This window comes from Callithrix jacchus, chromosome Y (assembly GCF_049354715.1).
Source record: "Callithrix jacchus isolate 240 chromosome Y, calJac240_pri, whole genome shotgun sequence".
NCBI lineage: Eukaryota > Metazoa > Chordata > Mammalia > Primates > Cebidae > Callithrix > Callithrix jacchus.
Window position 1 is genome coordinate 7,375,513 of NC_133525.1, and position 27,875 is coordinate 7,403,387.

A 27,875-nucleotide genomic window follows, 5' to 3' on the forward strand; every position below is an offset into this window, starting at 1 on the left:
AATAGTTCCCTAATTCTAAATGTTTGTGTATAGGCCAAGCACGGTGGCTCACACCTGTAATCCTGGCACTTTGCAAGGCCAAGGTGAGCAGATCACCTGAGGTCAGGAGTTCAAGACCAGTCTGCCCAACATGGTGAAACCCCGTCTCTACTAAAAATACAAAAATTAGCTGGGCATGGTGGCAGGCACCTGTGATTCCAGCTACTTGGGAAGCTGAGGCAGGAGAATCACTTCAACCCGGGAGGCAGAGGCTATAGTGAGTCCAGATCACATCACTGCACTGCAACCTGGGTGACAGAGAGACTCCATCTCAAAAAAATTTTTTAAACATGTAAAATTCAATGTTTATAAATGGCTACTTAGTATCAAAACATTTTCCCACAAAAGCAAACTGTGGCCAGGGTTTCAAAGCCAACTCACAAAAGCTTATTTAACTTATTGGCAACCTCTCCTCCACTACCTGACTTGAATGTACCAGGGCCACATTCATTACTCCCTTCATCCTTATTTAAATAAACCACCACTATATGACCCACACTCTCATCCACATACTGTTTTGCACAATCCCTGTTCTGTCCCATCCTACCTTATGGAATTCATGAGACATTCTCAGCAAAATTCTCTATATCCAAACTCATCTAAAGGTTCTTTTCACTGTGGCGTTCACCACCCCAGAGCCTGGTTCACCCCGAGAACAGCACTGCCATTGTAACCCAGTTAAATGGTAGCTGTTTTCCTCATACGCCTCACACCACCGGGCCTGGAGATGATGTGGCAGTTTTCTTTTTGCTTTTTATGGTTACCTCCAGACTATTCTCTCTCTATCTTCCCAGTTTTGAATTTCATATTACTCACTACTTCCACTACCGTTGCAATCTAGTTTCATTCGGTTGTGGTCAGAGATGATATTTTGTATGATTTCAACTGAGACTAGTTTTGTGGCCTAATATATGTTCTATTCTAAAGAATGTTCCATGTGCATTGAGAATGCAGATGCTGTTGTTGGGTGTAACGTTCTATATATTAGGTCTAATTGGTTTATAACCTTGTTCAAGTCTTCTATTTTCTCACTCATCTTTTGTCAAGTAATGGTTATTCTAACCACTAATGGAAGTAGGGTATGAAAATGTCCAATAATTATGGAACTATGTTTCCTTCAATTATGTCAATGTTTGCTTCAAATCCTCTGGGGTTCTGTTGTTTGGTACATGTATGTTTATAACTGTTATTTCTTCTCAATGGGTTATGTACTTTATCATTATATGATGTCTTTCACTGTGAAAAATTTTTGTCTTAAAGTCTACTTTCATATTAGTATAGCCACCCCAGGCCTCCTCAGCATAATGCTTGCACAGAATATGTTTCCATACTTTCAGTTTCAAACTATTTGTATCTCTAGATCTAAAGTGAGTTCCATATACACAGTACATAGCTGTATCATGCTTCTTTATACATTCTGCCAAACTCTTGCCTTTTAATTAGTGAGTTTTATCCATTTACATTCAAAATAATTACAGATAAGTGTGAACCTTTATCATTTTGCTGTTTCCTATTTGTCATATTTTTGTTCCTCATTTCCTCCATCACTGCCTTTTTTGTTTGATTTTGTGTGTGTGTACCATTGTGATCCCCTGCTTCTCTTCTCTGTTTAGTTTTTAATTATTTTCTTAGTGGTTCCTTTGGCTATAACAATTAACATTTTAAACGTAAAACAACCTAGTTTGAATTAATGCCAACTTCACTCCAATAGTGTATAAAACCTCTGCACCTATATATCTCTGACCCTCCCCATCTATTGTTAGTTACGAATACCTTTTTTTTTTTCTTTTTTTTGAAGTGGCTTCAGAAACAAATTACATTTTTATAGTGTTCCATTTATCAGATTTATAACCTGAGTGATGGGATAAATTGTACCCCAAACCTCAGCATCACACAATAGACCTAGGTAGCAAATGTACCCCGAGTCTATAAGTCAAAGTTTTATTAAACATTTATAATTATTATTTTATGTCTTTGTCTTTTGAGTCATATAGGGGAAAAAAGAGGAGTTACAAATCACAAACGTAATACTGGCTTTTATATTTTACCTAGAGTTACTTTAACCAGTGTTTTTTACTTCTTTGTCTTGGCTTCTTCTGCCTGCTCAAATCTTCTGCTGAACCTCTACAGTGAATTTTTTAAATTTCAGTTATTGTACTTTTCAACTCCGGAATTTGTTTGGTTCCTTTTTATAATTTGGTATCTCTTTATGGATGTTCTCTATTTGGTGAGACAGCACACTCCTGGTTTCCTTTACCACATAAAGCAATTTATGACTCTTGATTTAAATTCCTTATCGAGGCCAGGCACACTGGCTCATGCCTGTAATCCCAACATTTTGAAAGGCCAAGGCAGGCGAGTCAATTGAGGTCAGGAGTTTGAAACCACCCTGGCCAACATGGTAAAACCCTGTCTCTACCATAAAGACAGACGTTAGGCATGATGGTGCGCACCTGTACTCCCAGCTATACTTGGGAGGTTGAAGCAGGAGCATCACTTGAAACCAGGTGACAGAGGCTGCAGTGAGCCAAGACTGTGCCACTGCACGTCAGCCTGGGTGACAGAGGGAGACTCCATCTCAAGAAAAAAAAAAAAAAGTCTTATCTAGTAAATCCACTGCCTAACCTCCTCGAAGAAAGTTTCTATTAATTTTTTTCCTGTCAAGGAATCACTTCATTTTTTATTTCCATGCCTCACTATTTCTTGTTAAAAACTGGACATATTGAATATTATGTGGCAACTAGAAAAATCAGATTCCTCTCAACCCCCGCCAATACCCAGAGGTTGGTTGATGTTGCTTATTGTGGATTTATTGTTGTGTATGTGTGTTTAGCGAGTTTTATAAACTCTTTTTTGTAAAGTCTGTATTCTTCATCACATGTGGTCACTTCAATCCATGTTCTGTTAGCTTGGTGACCAACTAGCATATTGAAAGGTTTTTTTTTTTTTTTTTTTTTTTAAGACCTGGAGCAAAAATAAATGGGAAAACAGAGAAAATACACTCCTAGTCTTTGCAGACTGGCTCTGCATTAGGACATTTCTCAACGTTTGGCCAGACCATTCACAACTCTGCCTCAGTCTATACTTCCTGCTTACTCAGAGCCAGAAGAGAAAGCTTAGGGTTTCTGTTGACCTCTTCTGGGCACAGCTCTGGGCACGTGCATGACCTTCCTCATCTCCTGGTGTATATGGCAGGTTTTTAAAAGCTCTTTTTCCCAAGTATCTCTTTTCTAATGTCTTCCTTCTCAGGCTTTTCAGTCTCACTACTGATTGTCTCAACTGTTATCCCTTGCTCCAGGCCACTGCAGACAATAATTATGCCTTTAAGTGCTTTTGGCAATAGCCACCCCAGCTCTGGGAATACTCCCAGTCAAAAGATACAAAGGTAGGCCCATGTTGGTCCAGGGAGCAGCTAGCCAGAGTAAAACCCACAAACACAATTCTTTGCTCCCTCTAGCGTTAGCAACCTGCACTTCTGTCATCATGGTCACCACGGATCTGGGTGTGGAGGTTAGTAGGTAGGCAATTTAAAATGCCACAGCACTCTCAATCAACTCTGCAGAGCTCTGGAATATAGTAAAAACCTTACACCAAGCAGGGAAATGACTGGAGAAGAATAAGACGACAGCAAAGTTGACCGATAGGTTTTTTTTCAACTTCATTATGTTGTTTTTGTGGAGAGACAGAGCTCTGGAGTTCCCTACTGTGCCATTTTCAGTGATGTCCTGCTGTTGCCATTTATGGATCCTTGAATCAAATGCCCTCCATTCTGCAACGATCTTAGCCCCTGTCACTCTCTCTGACTGCAATTCTTAACTTTTGGAGACTTTCAAATACATGTAGGTGAGCCTTCTACCATGTAGCCTCTTGGTTCCCCTGAACGTTTCCTCTTCTGAAGACCTTCTTTATCCTAACTTAACCACTTCCCCCATATCCCAAATCTTCTTATCACCAATAGTGACAATCCTTCTATAATGCCAATTTGATCTATCTGACCTCAAATGAGCCCACTGCTGCTGGACAATCATACTCCATTTCTCTCAGCCATTCACTCAACCGTAGTCATGCATCACTTAACAATGGAGATACATTCTGAGGAACACATCTTTAGAGCATACTTATACAGACCTATATGGTATATAACCTACTACACATGTAGGCCATATGGAACAGTCTATTGCTCCTAGGCTATAAACCTGTACATCTAGTTACTATATTGAATACTATAGGCAATTGTAACACAATGATAAGCGTTTGTACAACTAAACCTCTAAACAGAGAAAAGGAACAGAAATAATTACAGTATAAAAGATTTAAAATGGTAAACCTGTGTAGGGCACCCACCACAAATGGAGTGTGCAGGAACAGAAGGTGCTCTGGATAAGTCAGTGAGTGAATATAAAGGCCTAGGACATTGCTGTACACTACTATATACATAGGTTACATTAAATTTATTTTGAAAAATATTTCTTCAATAAAATAAGCTTAGCTTACCGTAACTTTTTGCCTAATAAACTTTTTAATATTTTTAAGCTTTTTGACTTTTTGTAATAATGCTTACCTTAAAACACAAACACATTGCACAGCCATACAAAATATTTTTTCTTTACGTTCTTATTCTGTACTTTTTTTTTTTTCAAGATTTGTTGGCCAGGCACAGTGGCTCACACCTGTAATCCCAGCACTTTGGGACTCCAAAGCAGGTGGATCACCTGAGGTCAGGAGTTTGAACCAGCCTGGTCAACATGGTGAAACAACATGTCTACTAAAAAAAAAAAAAATTAGCCAGGGATGGTGGCAGGCACCTGTAATCCCAGCTACTCAGGAGGCTCAGGAAGGAGAATTGCTTGAATCAGGGAGGCAGAGGTTGCAGTGAGCCGAGATCGTGCCACTTGCACTCCAGCCTGGACGACAAGAACAAAACTCTGTCTCAAAAAATAAATAAATTTTAGCTTTTTAAACATTTTTGTTAAAAACTAAGACACAAACATACACATGAGCCTAGGCCTACACAGGGTCGGAATCATCAATATCACTGTCTTCCATCTCCACATCTTGTCCCACTGGAAGATGTTTAGGGGCAATATCACAAATTTGCTTGTAAGTGGATAATGCACCATGTACATTCCATTTCTATTAGTAAAAACCTTGGTCGGTGTTGGGGTCCATGTTTTCAAACTGTTTTGTTTTTGTTCATTTTTGAGACGGAGTCTTGCTCTGTCACCTAGGCTGGAGTACAGTGGCACTATCTCGGGTCACGGCAATCTACACCTCTTGGATTCAAGTGATTCTCCTGCCTCTGACACCCTGGTAGCCAGGATTACAGGCATGCATCATTATGCCCAGCTAATTTTTCCATTTTTGGTAGAGACGGGGTTTCACCGTGTTGGCCAGGTGAGGTCACTAACTCCTGACCTCGAGTGATCCGCCCGCCTCGGCCTGCCAAAGTGCTGGTATAACAGGCATGAGCCACCATGCCCAGCCCATGTATTCAAACTTGTCAAGGAGCTTGCTGAAGTCTGCAAAAACTTCTGCTAAACCCTTTCCTGTGAATTTCCTTGGGGGTTCTTCTCCTGTAGCTTCCTTTTCTTGGGCCTCTTCTTCAGCTATGTGCTTCTATTTCATTATAATCTTATGCAACCACTGTCATATATCTGGTCTATTTATAAGCGAAACATCGTTGTGCAGCACATAACTGTACTTCCCTACCTTCTCTCCTAACCTCTGATACCCCCTCTCTCATCTTCTCAGCTGATGCCCTTGCTTTCTACTTCAGTAAGAAAATTAGATCAACTGGACTTCTACAAAGCCCAATCACACCTACCCAACTATACCTACATATACTTCCTTTATACCTGTTACGATAAACTCTCTGTCCTCCCATATAAAGTTAGTCCACTCACTTAAGTACTAAACTCCATTTTCTCTATCCTCACGAACACTGCTCCAAATGATTCTCACCTCTATCCCCTGTGTCACCAATTCTCCCCTTTCCACTCAGTCATACCCATCAGCAAACAAATGTGGTCTCTCGCCCATCTGAAAAAAAATCTCTCAAGCCCACTTCCCCTGCCATCTATCACCCTGTTTGGTCTGCACCCCTTTGTAGCAACTGCTTAAGTTGTCAGTTGTCACTGTCTCCAATTCTACTCTTCCCATTCTCTCTTAATATCACCCACTTCCACCAAAACTGCTAGTTTTGACCTCCCTGATGATAAACCCAATGGTCAATTTTCAGTCCTTAAATGACCTATCAGAGGCATTTCACAGAGTTAATCATTCCTTCCTGCATTTAGCTTCCAAAATGACACATTCTCTGTTTTTCTCCTACTTTACACGTTGTTCCTCATCTAATTTATTTGCCGGTTCCTTGTCTTCTCCTAGACCCTTAACACTGGAGTGCCCCAGGGCTTAATCCTTAGTTCTCTTGCCTCTCTATATACAACCTTAGTGATTTCATCCAATGTCATATCTTTTAATAGCATCTACATGCTTTTGATACCCACATTTCTATTTCTGATCTACTCTGTTCTCTTGAACACCAGGACCATATATCCAATTATTTACTCAGATCTATAGATCAATTATCTACACTTGTATGTCTAAGAGACATCTGAAACTTAACATGCCCAAACTGAATTCCTAATTCTGATTCCCAACATTCCAAAGCCAACCACCTGAAAATTTCCCTAAGTTGGTGACAACACTATCTTTTTAACTGCTCCAAGTCCAAGAAACTTCAGAATAGTCCTTAACTCTACTTTCTCACATTCTGTATCCAATACATCAGCAAACACTACTGGTTTATCTTCAAATACATTCGGAATCCCATTAACATTCACTGCTGCCACACACTATCAGACTGATACATTGGAAACCTAAATACACACACACACACACACACACACACACACACACACACATTCTCTCTCACACACACACACACATACACATGCAAATCTCTCTCTCTCTCGTCACCATTGGAGGTTGCTACTGAAGAAACTCCTTACTCTGATAGCTGGCAATCAATGGGAAAATATTAATCGTTTGTCCTACCTTTCCCGTAGGAACTGTATTTCAGGAAGAGCAAACAGTCTAAGTTAGTAAGGGACAACTCTTCTTTATTAGAAGAATGACAAATAATAAATATATAGGGCATGATAAAATTAGTAAATCACCAATTTGGAACCCCTAAGGGGAAAACTGTTTCAAGCAAAGGTCACCCATGGATTCTAAACCATTTAATGTAAAGTTGGTGAGAAAATGGGTATTCACAGGCTGGCAAAGCATCAAGCTGCAGATAATTTGTGACTGAAGAGAAAGGAAGTGGGTGGGGAGGGGGATGCCGCTGTATAACTGAAGGATCAGACTGTCACCAACTTAGTGAACCATTTAAAGACAGTCAAACATTAGATGTTATACAACACCACAATCTATGAAGTATTTTGTGCCATTAATATTTTACTTGAACATAATCAAGTCTTTAGACCTAACTTCAAGTATGTAACAAATATAGGAAATAGAAAACGAGTGAGACCCAGCACTTTGGGAGGCCGAGGCGGGTGGATCACGAGGTCAACAGATCGAGACCGTCCTGGTCAATATCGTGAAACCCCGTCTCTACTAAAAATTACAAAAAATTAGCTGGGCACGGTGGTGCGTGCCTGTAATCCCAGCTACTCAGGAGGCTGAGGCAAAAGAATTTCCTGAACCCAGTGGGCGGAGGTTGCGGTGAGCCGAGATTGCGCCATTGCACTCCAGCCTGGGTAACAAGAGCGAAACTCCGTCTCAAAAAAAACAAAACAACAACAACAACAAAAAAAACGTGCGAGACAAAAAAGCAATTAGATAAATCAAAAGATAGGGTCTTCTAGGGAATGGTCTCATCAATAAGTCGATGCCATTAAAATATGGAGAGGGTGGGAAACTATTCTAAATTAAAAGAGACGAAGAATCTTGACAATCAAATACAACATGTGGTCCTTGGTTAGATCAACATTTGAACAGACCAGTCGTAAAATGCATTTTGGGGACAATTTGGAAAATATGAATACAGCCTAGGTTTATTATATGACAGTAATCTAGTTAGGTATGAAATTGATCCGGGCAGATCACCTGAGGTCGGGAGTTCAAGACTAGCCTGACCAACGTGGAGAAACCCCGTCTCTACTAAAAACACAAAATTAGCCAGGCTTGGTGGTGTATGCCTGTGATCCCAGCTACTTGGGAGGCAGAGGCAGGAGAATCTCTTGAACCCAGAAGGCAGAGGTTGCAGTGAGCCAACATGACACCATTGCACTCCAGCCTAAACAACAAGACCAAAATGCTGTCTCAAAAGGAAAAAAATAAAGTCCTTCCTTTTAAAAACTGTAAACTATATAGTATTTAGGAAGAAGCCTTCCCGATATCTGTAACCTAAATTAATATTTTTAACATGGCAACATGTTAATAAACTTAATTCTAGGTGATGGGGTTGTAAGTATTCATTATACTACTCATTCCTTCCTACATTTGAAAATGTTCATGATAAAATGAGTAAGAGAGAAACAGAACGTAGAGCTAAGTTAGATCACATCACCACCCTATTCAAAAGCCTCCACTGGCTTCACTCAGCATCAAAATCAAAGACTTTGCACTGGCGCTGTGATCTCATCCCTGGCATCTCTAACCTCATTTCCTAGTGCTCTGCTCAATCACTCTGATCCATCCACACTTAACTCCTTACTGTTCTTCAACACATAAGGCATGCTCACACCTTAGGGCCACTGCACTGACTGTTTCCTTGGCCTAGAGGCCCTTCCTCAGACAGCTACACAGTTTACATCCTCATATCTTCCATGTCCTAGCTTAAATCTCACGTTTTCAATGAGTATTCTCACTATTGTAGTTAAAATTGCAAGCTACCACTCCTGATCTTATCTTGCTCTGTATTCTTCCCCAGCTCATTGATCATTTTCTAGCATAATATATAATTTACTCAGAATCTAAACATCAAAAAAGAATTTACAGATGTAGCCTTTGCTCCTAGCACAGTACCTTGCACAAATACAGATGCTCAATCTATATTTCTTCAATTAATGAATCTGGAGTATGGACAACAGGGCTGTTCCATGGTACTACCATTACTACTATATAGTATTGTGTTCTGAATCCAGAAATCAAATGGCAATATGGGTGAGAGCTATCACCTCCTCCTCCTCTCCTGTAACAAGAACTCCAGACAAGTTTGTCTTCTGGTACCTTCACACTTTCTTGCAGTCCCTTCCTGTCCTTTGTGCTGTCTCTCATGCTGTTCCCAAATTCTCTATTGTACAAGTTGAGGATCCCTCATCTAAAATGCCTGGGACCAGAAGTATTTTAGATTTTGGATTTTTTTCTTTTTAAGATTTTGGAATATCTGCATACTGGTGACCATCCCAAATCTGAAAACCCAAAATCCAAAATGCTCCAATCATCTCCTTTGAACATCATTCAGTGCCCAAAATGTTTTGGATTTTGGAGGGTTTTTGGATTTGTGATGTTCAACCCATGACTGTCATTCATAGCATAGTATAACACTAGCATTCGGAGGGGAAAATAAGTCTGTTAATCCAAATAAGACCCAGCTGGTCAAAATACGAGTTGGGGAAAGGAGACGTGAACATTTTCAGGTAGTGATGAGGAAGGGGGATGGTGGAATTAGGCCAGGAACTAATACACAGACTGACCACAGGTGCCTGGGAGCCAACTCCCAAGGTTACATCACCTAAGCAGTTCCTCATTTTCATAGCTTTCCTTACTTTACCTTTAAGGCCACAATTTTTCAGAAATATCTGACATTTCTTCGCCTACCCTCAGTGACTTTAAGACTGCTGATTCTCACAATGACAAGACAGTTCTGACAATATGAACAAAGGGATGGTGTTACACAGAGCAACATGAGGGCTAGTCATTCCAAGAACAAGTTATTTCTAAACTAAGAATTTCTTGACTATCTCTTATATAAGAAAAATGGTCACTGTCTACAAAACTAATGGATTACTCAAATACTATCAACCCCCAGGTATATTTTAATTCTCACAAAAGTTACATTACGTATAAGGAATGTTTTCATACAAAAAGATTTTTAATTCCTAAACTCACATTCGACTATCTGGATGTTATACAGCAGGTCATCATTATTCATTGTCATATGCTCTCAAACCCACAGTCTCCAAAGCCCTAATTTATATTTTAATTAATCATGCACAAGTTAAATTTCAGCCAACCTGTCACTTAAGCAGTTGGCTTCATGTACTCAAACCCAAAGTAATCATGATGGCTCTTAAAATCTGATGAAATGCTTGAATCTCTCTTTTCCAATATGAAGACTAGACGTTCTGGTTGCTGGTAAGAAAAGGAAAAGCTGCCGCTGCTCTTTTTCTTTTTTTGGAGACAGAGTTTCTCTTTTGTTGCCTGGGCTAAAGTACAGTGGCACGATATCAGCTCACTGTGACCTTCACCTCCAGGGTTCAAGTGATTCTCCTTCTTCACCCTCCCGAGTAGCTGGGATGACAGGTGTCTGCCACCAGTAATTAGTAAAAAGCTAATTTTTTGTGTGCTTTTAATAGAGATGTGGTTTCGCCATGTTGGCCAGGCTGGTCTCAAACTCCTGACCTCAGGTGATCCACCCACCTCAGCCTCCCAAAGTGCTGGGATTATAGGCACGAGTCACCAAGCCCAGCTGCCACTGCTCATTTTTAAATGAAGGTATTGTGCTGCAGCCCAAAATCCCTACCAGGTCTCTTGTTTGGCCTTGAAAAGCGAAATGCTTTTAAGCTCTGGTCTGCTTTCTCTTCTGTCTGCTGAAGCATCCCAGATCATAGATAATAAAAGATGAGCAAAGGTAGTGGGTATTATATAATTTAAGAATACTAAAAGGAATTCTCTTATTATCCTGACCTCACATTCCAATGGTACAGAAAAAGACACTCCTCTACACCAGAGTAACCTAAGTGCCTAGCAAAGAGCATAATCATAAACATTCAATGAATGCTTTCTGACTAGCTGACTATCTCAGGCAAGTAAACAAATTAGCAGAGCTGTATCAAAAGGTAAATGGAGGAGGCCTTATTAAAATTCTCCATGCTATCAAGAGAATTATCTTCCTGGAACATAAATCACTCATTTACAATTAGTGAACATTTACTATAGGCTAGCCGGTAAACTAATCCATAGGAATTAGTAACATAGACCCTGCCTCATATGGATTACAATCTGGAAAAGGAGACAGATAAGAGTTTATTCTAAGACAATATGACGGGTGTTAGAAGTTATGGGTCAAGTTTTATGAGAACACTGATTAAGAAGTGACCAATTCTGCATGGGTAAAGAGTCAGCTAAGACTTTACAGAGCAAGTAGCCTTTGCTCTTTAAGAATAAATAGGAGTTCACAAGATGAAAAAAGGAGAAGGTTGGGTAAGAATAGTTTTATAGTTATAAGGAACTTCAGGAACAAAGATTCATAGCAATATCTACGCCTAAGTTCAGGAAATGGCTAGTCACTTAATATGACTAGAATACAAGAAAGAATAAATATGAAGATAAGGCCAGAAAGAACAGTGCCAAATTGTGAAGAGCTGTCTCTGCCACATTTAGAAGTGTGAATTTCATCCTACAAATAAAGGTTTTTGACCAGTGAAGTGCCTCAGTTAGGTCTCTCTTAGAAAGCAACAGTAACAATAGTATGAAAGATGGACTGAAGTAGAAATAATCAGAGACACAGATTAGCTTGACAGCTATTTCACTGGTTTAAGCGAATGACGTAAGATATGCCTTGAATATTTATTCATGTCCATAAAAAATTCCAATAGCCATTGTTTACAAAATAAAATTCTTAATCCAAGCACAGTGGCACATGCCTGTATTCCCAGCTACTTGGGAAACTGAGGTGGGAGGATCACTTCGGCCCAGGAGTTTGAGACTAGTCTGGGTAATACAGTGAGATCCCATCTCAAAATGAAAAATAAATAAATAAAAACAAGATTCTAACTCTTAACACAGATTCAAAGCCTGTGTCAATCTAAAGTACACGTATCTTCCCAACTTCATTTCCTGTCCCTTCTTTTCCCATCTTACAACCCAGCCACATTAGACTATGAACCATTTCTTCTTTTATATATATTCACACTGCCACGTCTTTATTCTCACATTGTTTGTTACTTACGCAGAGAAAACCTTAATGAACTCCTACTCATCCTTCAAGGACCATGTTTAAAATAAGGATATATCTACAAAATCTTCCCTGAGTCCACCTCTCCCAAGGCAAAACTTAATAATACTTTCCTCTAGGCTTTCACATCACATCATTCATACTACTAATACAGTACTTACCACATTACATTTTTAGCTATCCATTTATCCATCTCTTCTGCTAGAATGTCTGAGATAAGACCAATCATTTACAAATGAAATTATACAAACAAGATTAAGAAATGAATCTGTAAATATACATATGTACACATTTTTCTTTACCTGGTAAAACTTGAATTTGAACCCAAGAATATGACACAGTGTTTGCGGTTCACACATACTCATGTAAGATTCTAACAAAGACATAAAGAAGTCATCGTGTTCTGGCCTGCATTCAAACACTTCCAAAATGACATCCAAAACTCTATTGGGATCCAGATTAAAGCATCCTGCAACAGATGAGACACATAAAAAATTTTAAAGGATTATACATCATTGTTATTAATTTTGAAGCCATTAATTTTCAGGGATAACTCATATAGCAAGATAAAAATATTTTTAAAAACAACTTCCTTTACAAATTTGCTTCCCCTCTCCCAGAGGGAAATAAATCCACTACACATTTTTACAGATGAGAAAGTGACTTTCCCAGAATCACAGAATGGGTTAATGACAGATCTGGGTCAGTACAGTCCAGACCTGTGATGCCAGTCAAATAAATGTTCCTCTATGCCACATTTGGCCTCATCAGTTCCTGATTAGTCAGGCTAGTGAAAACAGGTCCACGTTATTAACTCTTAGAAAAACATGAAAATTCAACAATGCATTTTACAAATTAAGCAACTAAAGGGTTTTTTAAAATGCTTTAGGCAGAAGTATTTGGAATGTTGATAAACAGCTAAAAGTCCAGGTTCACAAAAGTAGACCGTCATTTTTTATTTTATCTTACATATACTACGGAGCTATAAATATAATTATACCACTGATTAATAACCATGGCTTTTAGTAACATTCTAAAGGGAAAAGTGGTATGCTACTGATACTAATAGATCAAAGAATACCAAGGGAGTTGGAGGCTCCTGGTTTATGTCAGTTTCCACATGCCTTTCATCAAGCTGAATGGGATTCTAGTATTTTAAAATATGTGCATTTCGGAAGAGCAGCCTCCAGCGAGTGCGCCTGCGCAGCTACTAACGCAGCAGGAAAGCACCGCCGGGCAGGCCCTGCCATGGCCCGACCAGGAATGGAGGAGAGGACGCGGTCGAGGACGTTTTGAAACGTGAATCCTACACTTATCGTCGCTGCCCTTTGCCTGGGATTAGCCTCAGCTGCTCTAACATTCGATCACAGTTTAGAGGCACAGTGGATCAAGTGGAAGGCGATGCACAACAGATTATACGGCATGAAGAATGGAGGAGAGGAGTGTGGGAGAAGAACATGAAGATGATTGAATACACTTCACGGATGACGGATACACTGCACAATCACGAACACAACCACGGGAAACACAGCTTCACAATGGCTGTGAATGCCTTTGAAGACATGACCAGTGAAGAATTCAGGCAGGTGATGAATGACTTTCAAAACCATAAGCCCAGGAACGGGAAGGTGTTCCAGGAACCTCTGTTTCATGAGGCCCCCAGATCTGTGGATTGGAGAGAGAGAGGCTACGTGACTCCTGTGAAGAATCAGGGTCAGTGTGGTTCTTGTTGGGCTTTTAGCGCGACTGGTGCTCTTGAAGGGCAGATGTGCCGGAAAACAGGGAAACTTGTCTCACTGAGTGAACAGAATCTGGTAGACTGCTCTGGGCCTCAAGGCAATCAGGGCTGCGATGGTGGCCTAATGAATTATGCCTTCCAGTATGTTCAGGAGAATGGAGGCCTGGACTCTGAGGAATCCTATCCATATGAGGCAACAGACGAATCCTGTAAGTACAATCCGGAGGATTCTGTTGCTAATGACGCTGGCTTTGTGGACATCCCTGAGCTGGAGAAGACCCTGATGAAGGCAGTTGCAACTGTGGGGACCATTTCTGTTGCTATTGATGCAGGTCATGAGTCCTTCCAGTTTTATAAAGGAGACATTTATTTGGAGCCAGAATGTAGCAGTGAAGACATGGATCACGGTGTGCTGGTGGTTGGCGATGGATTTGAAAGAACAGGATCAGAGAACAGTAAATATTTGGCTGGTGAAGAACAGCTGGGGTGAAGAATGGGGCATGGATGGCTACACAAAGATGGCCAAGGACTGGAAAAGCCACTCTGGAACTGCCTCAGCAGCCAGCTGCCCCACTGTATGAGCTGATGGACAGTGATGAGGAAGGACTTGACTGGGGATGGTGCATGCATGGGAGTTCATCTCAACCTTCCAGCCCCTGCTGTGATGGATACACACTCGAATCATTGAAGACCCAAGTGTGATTTGAATTCTGTGATATTTTTACACTGGTAAAATGTTACCTCTATTTTAATTACTGCTATAAATAGGTTTATATTGTTGATTCACTTACTGACTTTGCATTTTTGTTTTTAAAAGGATGTGTAGGAGACCGACTCAAGACGGCGCGGTGAGAACAACCCAGAACAATCCTCGGTGAACGCGTGGAGGGTGAGTCAGGGCCGCATTTCCAGACGGATCTTTGTTGCCCACAGAACGGGGAAATTCCCAGGTATAAAAGAGACGCGGAACACCAGCGCAGCGGTTTTGGCTGGTGCAGCTGGTGGCTGGTGCAGCTGATGCTCCACAGTGCTCCGCACTAAGCACACTGGTCTGGGTGCCCTGTAGAACTGGCAATCTGAGACTTGAGAGGGCAGACCGGCATATCCAGCTGATTGAACGAAACTTGGACAGTGAGCCAGGCCAGGAGACTCCAGGGAAACGGCATTTGGGCCAGGGCAGTGGGACAAACAAAACGGCGACTCCAAACGCTCCGGGTGGAGAGTTTCACTGCAGGCACCGCTGAACCCAGGACGGTGCAGCTCGGTGGGGGGAGGGGCGTTGGCCATTACTGAGGGAACCCACCCCTACTGAGGTACACGCCCATTGCCGACACAGCCTGCCATTCCCGAGACAACCCGCCACAACAGAAAGACTCCGCTGCAGGGCGTAGCCCGTGGCAGCAGGGCAGAGACCGCAGCAGCAGGGCAGAGCCTGCAGCAACAGGGCAGACCCCACACAAGCAGGGTGGAGCCGCGGCAGGCAAATAGTGACTAGACTGCCTCCTAGTTGGGCAGGACAGAGCAACGGACGCTCATAAAGAAATCCCCAACCCCCCGAGACAGAGCATCTGAGAGAAAAAGGGGATTTTTAATGAGTTCTGCTGCAGCAGAATTAAATGTAGCAGCCTAAAAGCCCTGAATGAACAACAGAGCTCACAGCTCAGCACTTGAGCTCCTATAAACTACAGACTGTCTCCTCAAGCAGCTCCCTGACCCCTCTGTATCCAAAAGACTGACATTTGGCAGGCATCATTCTGGGACAAAGATAGCAGAAAAAGAAACTGCTAGCATCCCTCACTGTTCCGCAGCCGCTACAGGTGCACCCCAGACAAGCAGGGCCTGGAGTGGACCTCAGCAGTCATACAGTGGAGGGGCTAGACGGGTAGAAGGAAAACCAAGTAACAGAAATACTTCATCATCAACAATCTGGGCATCCACTTGGAGACCCAATTGAAAAGTCAGCAACTACTCAGGCGACAGGTGGATAAATCCACAAAGATGGGAAGAAACCAGTGAAAAAAGGAGGGAAATACCTGAAACCAGAACACCTCGACTCCTACAAAGGACCAAAACTCCTCACCAGCAAGGGAACAAAGCCGGACAAAGAATAATTGTGACGAAATGACAGAATTAGACTTCAGAAGGTGGGTAGGTGGGTAATGAGACACTTCTGTGACCTAAAAGAACATGTTTTAAATCAATGCAAAGAAACTAAGAATCTTGAAAAAAGTTTCGAGGAAATTGTAACAAGAAAGGATAACTTAGAGAGGAATATGAAAGAATTGAAGGAGGTGAAAAACACAAGACGAGAACTTCCCGAAGCATGCCCAAGTTTCAACAGCCGAATGGAACAAGCAGAATAAAGAATATCAGAAGTCGAAGATCAACTCAGTGAAATAAAATGAGAAACCAAGATTAGAGAAAAAAAGCGCAAAAAGGAATGAACAAAATCTCCAAGAAATGCGGGACTATGTGAAGAGACCTAACCTACGTTTGATAGGTGTACCAGAATGTGATGAGGAGAATGAATCCAAGCTGGTAAATTCTCTTCAGGATATTATCCAGAAAAATTTCCCCCACCTAGCAAGACAGGCCAACACTCACATGCAGGAAATACAGAGACCACCACAAAGATATTCCGCAAGAAGAACAACGCCAAGGCATATAAACGTCAGATTCACAAGGGTTGAAATAAAGGAGAAAATACTAAGGGCAGCCAGAGAGAAAGATCGGGTCACCTACAAAGAAAAGCCCATCAGACTCGCAGCAGATCTCTTGGCAGAAACTCTACAAGCCAGAAGAGAGTGGGGGCCAATATTCAACATCCTTAAAGAAAAGAACTTTCAACCCAGAATTTCATATCCAGCCAAACTGAGCTTCATAACTGAAGGAAAAATAAAATCCTTTGCAAACAAGCAAGTACTCAGAGATTCTGTCACCACAAGGCCTGCTTTACAAGAGCTCCTGAAAGAGACACTACACATAGGAAGGAACAACCAGTACCAGCCATTCCAAAATCACACTAAATGCTAAAGAACATCGACATAATGAAGAAGCTACATCAACTAACGGGCAAACCAGCCAGTTAGCATCAAAATGGCACTATCAAATTCACACATAACAATATTAACCCTAAATGTAAATGGACAAAAAGCACCAATCAAAACACACAGACTGGCAAATTGGATTAAAAAGCCAAAACCCATCATCAGTGTGCTGTATCCAGGAAACCCATCTCACATGCAAGGATACACAAAAAGGCTCAAAACAGAGGGATGGAGAAAGATTTACCAAGCAAATGGAGAGCAAAATAAAAGCAGGAATTGCAATTCTCATCTCTGATAGAATAGACTTTAAAGCAACAAAGAACAGAAGAAACAAAAAAGGCCATTACATAGTGGTAAAAGGATCGATACAACAAGAAGAGCTAACAATCCTAAACGTATATGGACCCAATACAGGAGCACCCGGATACATAGGGCAAGTTCTAACTGACTTACAAAGAGCCTGAGACTCCCACACAATAAGAGTGGGAGACTTTAACACTCCACTGTCAATAATAGACACATCAACCAGACAGAACATCAACAAGGATATCCAGGGCTTGAACTCAGACCTAGAACAAGCAAACCTGATAGACATTTACAGAACTCTCCACCCCAAATCCACAGAATACACATTCTTCTCAGCACCACATCACACCTGCTCTACAATTGACCACATAATTGGAAGTAAAGCACTCCTCAGCAAATGCAAAACAACTGAAATCATAACAAACAGTCTCTCAGACCATAGTGCAATCAAGTCAGAACTCAGAATTCAGAAACCAACCCAGAACCGCACAGCTTCACGGAAACTGAACAACTGGCTCTTGAAGGTTGACTGGATAAGCAATGAAATGAAGGCAGAAATAAAGAAGTTCTTTGAAACCAATGAGAACAAAGACACAACATGCCAGCATCTCTGGGACACATTTGAAGCAGTCTCTAGAGAAAAACATATAGCAATAAGTGCCCATACGAGGAGAATGGAGAGGTGCAGAATTGACACCCTGTCGTCAAAACTGAAAGAGCTAGAGGAGCAAGATAAAAAAAAAAAAAAAAAAAAAAAACTCAAAACCTAGCAGAAGACAAGAAATAACTAAGATCAGAGCTGAACTGAAATAGACAGAGACACGAAAAACCCTTCAAATAATCAATAAATCCAAGAGCTGGTTTTTTGAAAAGATCAACAAAATAGACAGACCACTAGCCAGATTAATAAAAAAAGAGAGAGAGAGATAGAAAGAACAACCAAATAGATGCAATAAAAAATGATAAAGGGGAAATAACCACAGATTCCACAGAAATTCAAACCATCATCAGAGAATATTACAAAAAACTCTATGCACATAAACTAGTAAACCTGGAACAAATTAATAAAATCCTGGACTCCTGTGTCCTCCCAAGCCTAAACCAGGAGGAAGCTGAAACTATGAATAGACCAATAACAAGGTCAGAAGTCGAGGCAGCAATTAAGAGCCTACCACACAAAAAAAGCCCAGGTCCAGCAGGGTTCACAACCGAATTCTACCAGACAAACAAAGAGGAGCTGGTACCATTCCTTCTGAAACTATTCCAAATAATCCAAAAAGAGAGAATCCTTCCCAAATCATTTTATGAGACCAACATCATCCTGATACCAAAACCCGGCAGAGACCCAACAAGAAAAGAAAACTTCAGGCCAATATCCATGATGAACATAGATACAAAAATCTTCAATAAAATACTGGCAAGCCGATTGCAACAGCCAATCAAAAAACTTGTCCATCATGATCAAGCAGGATTCATCCCGGGGATGCAAGGCTGGTTCAACATACGCAAGTCTATAAACGTAATTCACCACATAAACAGAACCAAAAACAAAAACAACATGATTATCTCAATTGACGCAAAGAAGGCATTCGACAGAATTCAACAGCCCTTTATGCTAAAAACCCTCAATAAACTCGGTATTGATGGAACGTATCTCAAAGTAACAAAAGCTATTTACGACAAACCAACAGCCAGTATCATACAGAATGGGCAAAAACTGGAAGCATTCCCTTTGAAATCCGGCACTAGACAAGGATGCCCCCTTTCACCACTCCTACTCAATATAGTACTGGAAGTTCTAGCCGGAGCAATCAGGCAGGAAAAAGAAATAAAGGGCATTCAAATAGGAAAGGCGGAAGCCAAACTGTCTCTATTTGCAGACGACATGATAGTATACCTAGAAGACCCCATCGCCTCAGCCCAAAAACTCCTGAAACTGATAAGCATCTTCAGCAAAGTCTCAGCATACAAAATCAATGTGCAGAAATCACAAGCATTCCTCTACACCACAATAACAGGCCTAAAGGAAGCCAAATCAAGAACGAACTGCCATTCGCAATTGCTACAAAAACAATAAAATACCTAGGAATACAACTCACAAGGAACGTAAGAGACCTCTTCAAGGAAAACTACAAAACACTGCTCAACAAAATAAGAGAGGACACAAACAGATGGAGAAATATTCCATGTTCATGGTTAGGAAGAATTGATATCGTGAAAATGGCTATACTGCCCAAAGTAACTTACAGAATCAATGCTATCCCCATCAAGCTACCATTGACTTTCTTCACAGAACTGGAAAAAACCACCATGAACTTCATATGGAACCAAAAGAGAGCCCGCATAGCCAAGTCAATTCTAAGCAAAAAGAACACAGCGGGGCAGGGGGTCAGCATCACACAACCGGATTTCAAACTACACTACAAGGCTACAGTAATCAAAACAGCATGGTACTAGTAGGAAAACAGAGATATAGACCAATGGAACAGCACAGAGGCATCGGAGGCAACGCAACATATCTACAACCATACAATCTTTGATAAACCTGACAAAAAAAAAGCAATGGGGAAAGGATCCCGTGTGTTTAATAAATGGTGCTGGGAAAACTGGCTAGCCATGTGCAGAAAGCAGAAACTGGACCCCTTCCTGACACCTTACACAAAAATTAACTCCCGATGGATTAAAGACTTAAACATAAGACCTGGCACCATAAAAACCCTAGAGGAAAATGTAGGCAAAACCATCCAAGACATAGGAGTAGGCAAGGACTTCATGACTAAAACACCAAAAGCATTGGCAACAAAAGCCAAAATAGACAAATGGGACCTAATGAAACTCCACAGCTTCTGCACGGCAAAAGAAACAGTCACTAGAGTGAATCGGCAACCAACGGAATGGGGAAAAATTTTTGCAGTTTACCCATCTGACAAAGGGCTGATATCCAGAATTTACTAAGAACTCAAACAGATTAACAGGAAAAAAACAAACAAGCCCATTCAAAAATGGGCAAAGGATATGAACAGACACTTTACGAAAGAGGACATATATGAGGCCAACAATCATGTGAAAAAATGCTCATCATCACTGGTCATCAGAGAGATGCACATCAAAACCACACTGAGATACCATCTCACGCCAGTTAGAATGGCGATCATTAAAAAATCTGAAGACAACAGATGCTGGGGAGGATGTGGAGAAAAAGGAACACGTTTACACTGTTGGTGGGAGTGTAAATTAGTTCAACCATTGTGGAAGACAGTGTGGCGATTCCTCAAGGCCTTAGAAATAGAAATTCCATGCGACCCAACAATCCCATTACTGGGTATATATCCAAAGGACTATAGATCGTTCCACTATAAGGACACCAATGTTCACTGCAGCACTGTTTACAATAGCAAAGACCTGGAACCAACCCAAATGCCCTTTGATGATAGACTGGATTGGGAAAATGTGGCACATATACACCATGGAATATTATGCAGCAATCAGAAATGATGAGTTCGTGTTGTTTGTAGGGACATGAATGAATCCGGAGAACATCATTCTCAGCAAAATGACACAAGAACAGAAAATGAAATACCGCATATTCTCACTCATAGGCGGGTGATGAAAAAGGAGAACACATGGACACAGGAAGGGGAGTACTAAACACAGGGGTCTATTGGGGGGAAACGTGGAGGGCCAGCAGGGGAAAGGAGCTGGGGAGGGATAACCTGGGGAGAAATGCCAAATGTGGGTGAAGGGGAGAAAGGAAGCAAAACACACTGCCATGTGTGTACCTATGCCACTGTCTTGCATGTTCTGCACATGCACCCCAAAACCTAAAATGCAATAAAAAATTTATATTACGAAAAAAAGGAAAAAGAATTGTTTTCAAGCAATAAAAGATTATGTGTAAACATGAAAATATCAAAGCAGACAGCCAATTAAAGTTAAAACTAAAAAAAAAAAAAAAGGATGTGTAAATTTTTACCTGTTTAAGTAAATGTAATTTCAAATGTAACAAAATAAAATAAAATAAGTATATTTCATTAAAGACACTCCCTAAATGCAAGGTAACCACTTCACTGGGCCAACAAATAAACACCGATTTCTTCTAATACTAGAGGAAAAAAGAACTGTGATCAATTTAGGGACATATGTTAGATCTAAACACTTATACCTTATGGATGAGTTAGGGGATTTTTCCAAGAAAATTTTTATATAACCTATAAAACCTGTCCCAATTCTTTCATAAGGAGATAGCTCCAGGTACTTTTTGTAACTCCATAGTTATATACATTAAATGCTATTAAACTAATGTTTCTTTGTACCTTAGCAATCGCTTAGAAAACAAAATCCTCGAACTACAAGTTTTCCCTTTTTATGAGATCCAAACTTAAGAACACATTTTCTTCTGCTTCTCATACTCAGGAAATGGAGGACTAAAGCAGCGATCATGTCTTACTTAAAAAAAAGAAAAAAAAAAGCTTCATATTTTCATAAACTCTCCAAAAAGACGTTTCCCTGAAGTTCTAGGAAGAAAATGTCTACATATTTTTACCTCCCCCATACTTCCAAAAAGTATGGCCTATGAATATAAACGTGATTCCAAAACAGCAATTAAAATCCTTAAATGCTGCTTGCTGGTGGCAGCATTTAGAATGGTACAACCAGTTCGTAAAATTGGCGGTTTCTTTAAAATGTAAACTTACACCTACCATATGACCCAGCCTAGGTATTTACCCAAGAGAAATAAATGTCTATGTCAATACAAAGATTTGTACACAAATGTTCACAGCAGGTTTATTTGTATCAAATAACACTCCTCTCCTCAAATGTCCATCAACATATAAATGGATAAACAATTTGCAGTATAAGTGGAGTAAGGATAGGTACAGTGGACATAGTCAACAATAAAAAGGGAAGAACTATTGATACAGGCAACAGTATGAAAGAATCACAAAATATGCTGAATGAAATAAGCCAGACCAAAACAAAAAAAGTACACACTGTATGATTCCATTTATAGACATTCTAGAAAAAGGAAATTAATCTACAGTAACAAAAAGCAGATCAGGCTGGGCGCGCAGCGGCTCACGCCTGTAATCCCAGCACTTTGGAAGGCTGAAGCAGGTAAATCACTTGAGTCCAGGTGTTTGAAACCAGCCTGAGCAACATGGCAAAACCCCATTACTACAAAAAAATAGCCAGGCATGGTGGCACATGCCTGTAGTCGCGGCTACTCAGGAGGCTGAGGCGGGAGGATTACCTGAGCCCGGGAGGCAGAGGTTGCAATGAGCCAAGAAGACGAAAATTGAGGAGGAGTAGGAGAAATGTGCAGTATCTTGTTTGCGGTGTTTTCACAGATGTATACATACGTTAAAACTCAAATTCTACAACTTAAATATGTGCGTTTTATTGTGTGTCAATGAAGCCTGAACATAGATGAAAAATGCCTTCAAAATGCTGTAACACTGATGATAGATTATGGAAGTAAGATCTAGCAAATTCTCCAATCATGTAACTTCTCCTGTATTAAATATAAAAAATTACATCACTAAATAAAAATGAATTAACATTGTATCATAGAAGACAAAAGAGACACTGAATATAATTTTTGACAAACTGGCTGGCTACATACACAAAACTCATGAATAAACGATGGAACAGCAACATGTTAGATGAAAATCTTTTAAGTGTTTCATTCACATTGCTTTTAAGTTTACATTTTCAATATGCTGAAATGTGAACCACGGGCATTATGTTTTATTTAACAGCATTACTCCATCAAGGCTATTCTATCAGTGATCTGTACTGTCAATGGCCCATTTTCTTTCTAGGTGCAATTTAAGGCCGTAATCTGAAACAAGAGGTATGTACTTTTATTTCTAAGAGGTACCACCTTTGCATCTTTCATTAAAGAAAACCTGGTTCATGAGTTTTCCATGACATATCTCAGGTGCCGTAAGTCCAATCAATGTTATCCATAAGAGAGAAAAGGTAGCTGCAACCAACTGAAAGTTTATAGATAATTATTTCCATTTACTTTTATTATTATTTTTAGAGACAGGGTCTCGCTCTGTTGCCCACACTGGAGTGTAGTGGTGCATTCATAGCTCACTGCAACCTCACACTCCTGAGCTCAAGTGATCTTCCCGTCTTAGCCTCCCGACTGGCTAAGACAACAGATGCACACTAGCATGCCTAGCCAACATTTTGTAGAAATGGGGTCTCACTATGTTGCCCAGGCTGGTCTCAAACTCCTGATCTCAAGTGATCCTCCTGTCTTAGCTTCCCAGAGTGCTGGGATTGCAGGCATGAGCCACCATGCCCACCTGAAAATTATTTTTTAAATCTTGGTGTTTTAATTAACATTTAAGCTAGTTCATCATACACAGTGAGACTCTAGTAATAATCAGTAAGTCTGAATATCCAAAATGTTTTCCTAATGGCAGCTATAGAAGAATATAAGTAGTCTTGTATGCAAACAGCTTAGAAAGACTTTTGTCCAGCCCAAGCATTGATAGTCATGTGATCTTTGGAGAGATCATAAACCTTGCCCCCTACCTCTACCACCAGTTACATTCACACACACACACACACATTATATATATTTACACACACACACACCTTTATGCCTTTTGAGGAACGAACAAGAAACCACATTTAAAGAGAGTAAGTGGAAAAAATAAAGAAACTGCAGATCTACAATGCCCATAGATTCCCTCCTTCATTTAAATAACTATGAAATAATTACCCACCATGTGCCAGGTGTTTATGATTCTCTGGAAAAATAGAGAAGAGAGGAGAGAGGAGGTATAAACACAAAGAGGCAAGAGGAAACTTCAGGGGAAGTGGGAGGAACGTGCATTATCTTGTTTGTGGTGTTTTCACACCGGTATACGTATGTTAAAAGTCAAATTGTACACTTTAAGTATGTGCATTCTATTATATGTCAGTGAAGTCTGAATAAAGCTGAAAAATTACAGTGATTAGTAAAATAAATATGCTACCCTTGAGGAGAGTTCACACCTTTTGAATGACACATCTTTGACGAAATGCAATAAAAAGCAACTGGAGTCTCCCCAAAGATAGAAAAAAAATGGCCAGTATGTTACAGCAACAGCGACAGCGACATTTTCTTGCAGAAATTAGGCCAAATTGAGATGTTAACAGGAAAATAAAAGACCAAGATAATATTGCAGACCTAACTAGGAGAGATGTCCAGCCTATAAATTTCAGTCAGTCAAGAAAACAGAATTATAGCCTCAATCATCATGTTCCTAAGAGAATGGACCTTAGGAGACAAAGAAAAGCATGTTTTTAACAAAATGAAATGACCTAGCATGTAGAAAGAATTTCTTTGGAAGCAAGCTAATAAAAAATCTATGCTGGACTAGTTCTAAGAAACACTATTTGCAAAAAGTTGCATATCTCAAAGCAAGAAGTAATGAATAACAAAATAAAAGTATGATGTAAAAAACAGTAACAAGACCAGGCACAGTGGCTCACGCCTATAGTCCCAACAATATCGGAGGCCAAGGCAGGTGGATAGCCTGAGCTCAGGAGTTCGAGACCAGCCAGATCAACATGGCAAAACCCTGTCTCTACAAAAAAAAAAATACAAAAATTAGCTGGGCATGGTGGTGTGTGCCTATAGTACCAGCTATTTGGAAGGCTGAGTCCAGAAGGCAAATGTTGCAGCGAGCCAAGATTATAGCCCTGCAATTACAGCTTGTGCAACAGAGCCAGACCCTGTCTCAAAATAAAAATAAAAATAAAATAAATAACAACCAAAAAACCCTATAGTTGGAAACACCAATTGCTGTCTCCTTTTTCATACTATGAAGGGAAAACTTCTAACATATAGCCAAGAAACTTCAATAATGTAAAAATTTAGGTAAAGAAGGCAGCCAACTTCCCTTTCAAAGGGATAGGAGAAAGCTGGCACAATAAGAAGTGTCTAGGCTAAACGAACCCTATATTCAGACTGAACCAAAGATAAAATACTATGTACACTCAAAATCATGTAGTCAAAGGGTAAAATGTACCATAATCTATCCGAAAATAATCGTTTGGCCAGAGGATTTATTTTGTTTTTAATGTTACTCTGGTCACTGGAGCGACTGAAGAGGTCAAGACTCTCACTCTACCCTTCTCTAGACAAATCTATACCCTTTAACACCAGGTAACAAATGAAGGTCCTGAGGTTTGACGAAGCAAGCTCTGGTTCTGCAAAAGAAGGTAAATGGGTTAAAGCATAGGACTTAAAAGTCCTGGACCACTAAAACCCAAAGTCAGGAAGAACTATTTTCCCTCTCTAAAGCCAGGCTCAAATGACCTAGCTCCACGATTAGTTTTTAGGCAGAACGTTGATTTACAGCAAGAATAGGCAAACTATGCCTTGTGGGTTAAATCCATTCAGCTGTCTGTTTTTCTAAATAACATTTTATTGGCACATAGTCAGATGTACTATCAGTAGCTATTTTTACACTACAATGGCAGAATTGAGTAGTTACAACAGAAACCATACGGTCCACAAAGCCAAAAAGTATTTACTATCTCACCCTTTACAGAAAATACTTGCTGACCACTGATTTAGAAGAAAGGAAAGAACACTTAGCAATCATGTGTTTTTATTATCTACGTTTAAAGTGTACAGCATCATGCTTTGATTTTTTTTTGAAGGGCATCCAAAAGAGTAGAGTTCTTACAGCTTAGTTCAGCAAATAAAGGAGTCCACCTGTGACATTCTTTCCTCTAATTTCTAAAAGATTTTTTTTTTTGCCTTCTTCAAGCAAGGGCCACTTGTATGGTGTCTATGACTTGGCAGCTCAATAATCTACTGTTCACTACTCATTCCTGTTTAATAAGTCCTTCACACTGTCAGATAACAATTACCATGCAGATGCATAATGGTTCTGCTTCCTTGCTTGCATGGGTAGTAAATAGCCCCAGGCTACCTGACAGGACATAAAAATGTTGATGTGCCAGAATCTTTTGGGAGCAAATAACTGCTGCTTTTTTTTTTTTTTTTTTTTTTTTTTTTCTTGACAGTGTCTCAGTCTGTCACCCAGGCTGGAGTCCAGTGGCGTGATCTCAGTTCACTGCAACCTCCGTTTCCTGGGTTCCAGTAATTCTCCTGCCCAAGCCTTCAGAGTAGCTGGGATTACAGGCACGTGCCACTGTGCCCAACTGATTTTTGTGGTTTCAGCAGAGTCGGGGTTTCACCATGTTGGCCTGGCTGGTCTCGAACTACCGACCTTCAGGTGATCTGCCCTCCTGGGCCACCCAAAGTGCTGAGATTGCAGGCTTGAGCCACCGCATCCAGCCAAAAAACTGCCTTTTAACTAAAGGATGATAAGTAAGGATCTATCCCGGTCAGACCAAGTACCCTGAATGTACATGCACCAACCTAGGTACCGCCCAAACTAGGTATCGGTTTCTAACACAGGCTGGCGAAGAAGGTATTACCTGTCTAGACTGTTCCTAAACAGAAAACAATGGGAATAAATACAGAGAAACCCATCCAAAGAGGCCAAGAAATACAGGTTGCTGGTCAGTAAGCTGTTCTGGACAGATGAGACAAGGCCTGGATGAAGTCTGCACTAAGAGGGAATCCAATAAATGCTAAGAACACTGAAAGAATACTCACTGGAATTGAAGTTTCAACCTCTTATTTTCACATCAATGAAAAGAGTTTCATTCAGGCTGGGTGCAGGGGCTCACACCTATAAATCCCAGCACTTTGGGAGGCTGAGGCAGGCAGATGACTTGAGGCCAGGACTTCAAGACCAGCCCAGCCAACTTAGTGAAACCCCATCTCTACTAAAAACATAAAAAAGAAAAATTGGCTGGACATGGTGGCACGTGCCTCTATTTAATTCCAGCTACTCAGGAGGCTGAGGCATGAGAATCATTTGAACTTGGGAGGCAGAGGTGCGGAGAGCCAATATCATGCCACTGCACTCCAGCCTGGGCGACGAAGCAAGACTCTGTGTCAAGAAAAAAAAAGTTAATGTATCAGACAATTGGGCAGGAGGAAATCATCTAGCCAGGGATAAATAAACATTGAGACGGAGAGATGAACTTTCTATAATTCTCCATGTCAGGAAAAAAAAATGTGAAGAGTCAGTATAGACTAAGCAAGAATAGAGTAAATATTCATTCCTTTTAACCGAGTATTTATTTATCACCCACATACCAAGTATTAAGGATGAGGTACTTAACAAAACCCCAGTCCTAACAGCGCTTAGATGCAGGCGGAGAGGGAGGAGGTACAGAGTATATTATATGGTGATACATGCAAAAAATGAAAAATAATCAGGGAATAGTAGGGAATTTTGACAGGGGTGGGCAGGGAAGGCTTCACTAACAAGGTGACATGTGAGTGCTACTTAGTGGGTCAGAAAATAGGTTTAGACCAATAAATCAAATTGTTTATACTCATGGACTGTCCATACGCCTCATGAACTTGCAGTTGTGTTTGTTACACTGTTCATCAGAAACAGGATCGCAGCCTATACTCCCAAGAGCAAAGTTGAAGAACACTAAGAAGTGTACATTACCTAGT

At 40.5% G+C, this 27,875-nt stretch overlaps 1 protein-coding gene and 1 pseudogene across 1 annotated transcript in view; one reads left to right on the forward strand and one right to left on the reverse strand.

Moving 5' to 3' along the window:
• The window catches only part of LOC144581313 (THO complex subunit 2-like), a 130,038-nt gene that overhangs the window by 60,860 nt on the left and 41,303 nt on the right, over window positions 1–27,875 (reverse strand). The window contains exon 8 of the mRNA XM_078364496.1: window positions 12,532–12,698. Within this exon, the coding sequence (XP_078220622.1) occupies window positions 12,532–12,698 (167 nt within the window). The remainder of the gene's footprint in view (window positions 1–12,531; window positions 12,699–27,875) is intronic.
• On the forward strand, window positions 13,606–14,692 carry LOC144581272 (procathepsin L pseudogene; annotated as a pseudogene).